The sequence below is a fragment of the Quercus lobata genome, unplaced genomic scaffold (genome assembly GCF_001633185.2).
Source record: "Quercus lobata isolate SW786 unplaced genomic scaffold, ValleyOak3.0 Primary Assembly Scq3eQI_2002, whole genome shotgun sequence".
In the NCBI taxonomy this organism is placed as follows: domain Eukaryota; kingdom Viridiplantae; phylum Streptophyta; class Magnoliopsida; order Fagales; family Fagaceae; genus Quercus; species Quercus lobata.
In genome coordinates this window covers 17,439-21,724 of record NW_022154761.1, presented here as the reverse complement: position 1 = coordinate 21,724, position 4,286 = coordinate 17,439, and the positions used below count along the sequence as shown (strand labels likewise).

Here is a 4,286-nt window from a genome sequence, read left to right as displayed (position 1 = left end):
ATTTAAATTTTTTAAAGAGGATAAACAGCCAATAGCATCAGGGATTGCCCGAATATTGCAATAACTTAGATCTAGATTTGTCAAGGAACATAAGCCTGATAAAGACCACTCTAACATGCCCAAAGGATCCGGACTTCTTCTTTGCAATAAAGGAAAATTGAGGAGTTTATTCGATGGCTTAGATGATAGAAAATCACATCCACGGAGAGAGAGTACTTTGAGATTTTTTAAGAGAACCATGGATGAAGGTAGTCCTCTTATAGCTGTTTCACTTAGATCTAGCACCTCTAGACCTTCAATATTTCCTAAGTTCTCTGGTAATCTGTCAAGTCTTGAGCAACCACATAAAATGAGAGTTTTTAGAGACAACAAACTACAAATGGCTTTAGGAAGACTTGAAAGATTTTTGCAATGTCTTAGATCCAAATTTATAAGGCTAGTTGAATGTTCCACTAATAATGATAAATCTTTTATAGCAGTCTCACTCAAACAAAGTATTGACAAATGTGACATATTTTCCACAATCTTTGGAAACTTCTTTAATCTTGAACAACCCCCAAGATCGAAAGTTTCAAGAGCTTCAAAGCTGATCTTGTAAGGAAGGCTTTCAAGATATTTGCAACCATTTAGATCCAATCGAATAAGTCGTTTGAGATCCCCAAGAGATGCATGAATCTTATATAGTCTTGTACAAGATTTAAGAATTAATTGCTTAAGATTTAAGGCTCCACTAAGATCTGGGATCTCAATTAAGTTTTGAGAGCCACTCAAGTCAATGAGTTTTAACTCATTTAAAATCTGTGATAAACCAATAAATAATTTAGATAAACTCAAGCCTTAATGAAAATGAAGGAAATACACATTTGTATAAGTGAAAATCTTACCATAATTCCTTTCCATAGTTGTTTGATGCCACTGCAATGCATTCTCAGTTCAACAAGTTTGTTTGCTTGGAAACTAGTCGGCATGGATTTTAAAGGATATCCATGCCAATCTATTGTGCATAACTCATTAGAAAGATAACTGAGGCCTTGTGGAAGTTGGATTGGACCTCTAATGAGGTCTTGTGGAGGTTGCACAATGCCTATTTTAAGCAATCTCAATTTCTTCATCTTTAAGAAGGCTTCAGCACTCAAGTGTTCTTCTATTTCAATAGGCATGTTCAGCATTATGCCTTCAACCACCTCTGTTCCCTAATAATGAAGAATAACAAAATTAGAGTAATTGGAAAATCTTTAGAAGAACTTGTAAGAATATATATAGTTATGTAAGTTTAGGTATAGACTAGTCAACTTACAGTATTATTCTTTAATACATATAGCACGTCTTTATAAAGCCACAACCTACTACGTCCACCAGGCTCTTTGGGGGATTCTTGACGAACAATTTCTTGACCCATTTCTTGTAGCAAATCATGCATCAATATGGTTCCCTCTTCATTAATGGTTATGAGAGATTTATCTATAAGAACACCGATATTGTATTCTGGATAGTAACCAAAACTTGTTATCATATCTCTTATGCAATCTTTGTTCTTTCCTTTGAAAAAACATGCAATATCCAAAAATAAGTCTCTCTGCGTATTCATTAGCCCATCATAACTTATTTTAAGTATATCTAAAATTTTTCTATCTGGCTCTGCTTTTAGTTTATCACGAGCACTTTTCCATTCATCTATTTCTTTATCAAACAACAAAGAACCTAAAACTTTAAGAGCCAAAGGAAGACCATTAGCATAATTTACAAAGTCCTTAGACAAATCCACATAATCTTCTTCAGGATGGAGTTTCTTGAAAGCACTCCAACAAAAAAGCTCCAAAGCATCATTGTCATTCAACCCATTGACTGTATATATAAAATTCATGCCACATCTTCTCAATACATGGCTATCTCTACTTGTTACAATGATTCTACTCCCTGGACCAAACCAATCATGGTTCCCTGCTAATGCTTCTAGTTGTTCTTCTCCATCCACATCATCAAGAACAATAAGAACCTTTATATTACGTAGTCTATTTCCTATAACATTGATTCCCTCTGAAAAGTTCCATATCTTTATTTCGCTTTCCATAAGGATCTTGGAAAGAAGTTGTTTTTGTAAAGAAACTAGACCTTGATTTCTAGTTTCTTCTCTTACATTATCAATAAAGCTACTAGCTTCAAAGTTATTAGATATTCTTTTGAAAATTTCTTGTGCAAGAGTTGTTTTGCCCATTCCACCCATCCCACAAACCCCTACAAAGCGTACACCACCCAATCCTTCATCCAAATATAAATCCAACACTTCTTTCACACAAGAGTCTATTCCAACGAGGTCCTTGGAAACAATATTTGAGAATTTACAATTCAATTCGCTAAATATCTTCTTAAGTATTTGTTGGATATCTAATGATTCATGGCTGCAAAGAAGATAGCATAAAAATTATTTTGATGAGACAGAGCTAACAACATTAAGGAGACAAAACATTCAGAATAAACACAATCTTAGCTTCATTCAGTAGCAAAAGGGGAATTCGAAAGTATATAAAATAGCACTGTTATGACTATAACAGTTCAATGAGTTGGGAGTGTGCCTAATTTAATTAATTAAGTCCTTTGTTGTACGTTTCTTGGATTTCAATTATTATACTCCTTTTCATTTTCTGTCATCTACATAATAAAATAAAATAACGAAAGAAAATTTGAACCACTTACAATATACTTCTGCTTCTAGCCTAACCACGTGTCCAAGACATTACAAACAAACTTGCTCATCAAAGCAATTTTACAGCTTTAAAATGCTTGCCAATTATTTATTTTCATAATGAAATTTGACCACTGCTTAATTTTTACATGATTCTTGATTTCTGATAAATACTTAATAAATTCTGGGCTCTAACTTCTAACACTACCTTGTTATGTTTCTTTTAAAGAAAAACGAAAAATAGATACAATCAGATTTGAATCTAGTTATGTTATTTCTAGCTTTACCATATGTCTTTATATTTTATTTTAACACTTCAGATCTTCATTTTTTAAGGTAGTTTTTCTTCTACAAAATCTAATCTTTCAGGAGGAGGATGCAATAATTGATTTATCATGAAGATATATTTAACAACCCCCCCCCCCCCCCCCCCGGCCCCTCTCTCTCTCTCTCTCTCTCTCTAAGAAAACAATAGCAAACAACTGGAAAAAAAGGATAAAATTATTAATTTGAACAAAATTACTTATCAAAAGACAAATGATACCTATCATTAACATGCCATCCAGAGATATTTCCCACTTCTTTCAAAGCAGCTTTCCACTCTTGCACATCCTCTAGGTTAACCTTGGGATCTTTTTGATGTTTAGCAAAGGCTTCAAGAAGAGCCCCGGTCTGATTCCGTACATGAGAGGGATCCACATGGTAAAAGACAGGCAAAACTGTTAACTTGGTCTCCTTCATGCATTCAACAATCTTTGCTAGTTCAATCAAACACCACCTTGAAGAAGCATAGTTTTCTGAGAGAACGATAATTGCATACTTGGACCCTTCTATTGCTTTCAAGAGCTCTTGAGAAATATATTTTCCTCTCTCAAGTTTCTCATCATCCCTGAAGGTGATGATGCCTTTTTGTTTCAAAGCAGTATAGAGATGGTCTATGAAATTTTTGCGGGTGTCAACACCGCAAAAACTAAGGAAGACATCAAATTTCCAAGAAGACGAAGAGGCTGCTGGCATGGTCATGGAAGCAATCGGAAATATACTAGCTTGTAAAACGATATACCAGAGAGTGTTGCAGTTTCAGACTTGTAGAAATATAGGATTAGGAACAACAAAAAGAGACTTCTAGTTTCAATTGTTGAAATTGCAGGTATATTGCTAATGGGCACTATTAGACAGAGGCTCCGACCTTCACAAATAAACAATTCATTTTTTATTAGAGTTGGTGTGCAAGTAGCCCTCCTCTTCTTCCAGGTACCTTCCTGGTCCAACAACTACTTAATACTTTTTTTTGAGAAGAACAACTACTTAAACTAAACATTGGTTGTTAATGGGAACGTGCATAGATTATAATTAAGCAAGTGGCCCTATCCCCTCCAGGCTCCAGCTGCCATTTGCAAGGGCTGTTATTTACACACTGGTGTGTAAGGTATGTGTGGGCCATATCGGTTGAATTTGTTGGTCTAAAACATTATTTTAATTAGATTATAAAATTGTGTTTTCGAGACAATCATCATTTCAAAATCATAACTGAAATCGTGTTTTAAACCCACAATTTCCAAGGCTGTGTACCAATGTGTAATAGACATTAACCCTTGTAAAA

The 4,286-nt window shown here is 34.5% G+C and overlaps 1 protein-coding gene across 1 annotated transcript; it reads right to left on the bottom strand.

The window, feature by feature from the left end:
• Positions 1-973: 973 nt before the first annotated feature.
• Positions 974-3,700, bottom strand: LOC115973279 (TMV resistance protein N-like). The gene is made up of 4 exons (XM_031093537.1): positions 3,228-3,700; positions 1,298-2,399; positions 1,080-1,193; positions 974-994 (listed from the first exon to the last, which is right to left on the bottom strand). The coding sequence occupies exons 1-4, from the start codon at positions 3,698-3,700 to the stop codon at positions 974-976; spliced, it is 1,710 nt and encodes a 569-aa protein (XP_030949397.1).
• Between the last annotated feature and the right edge of the window lie 586 nt (positions 3,701-4,286).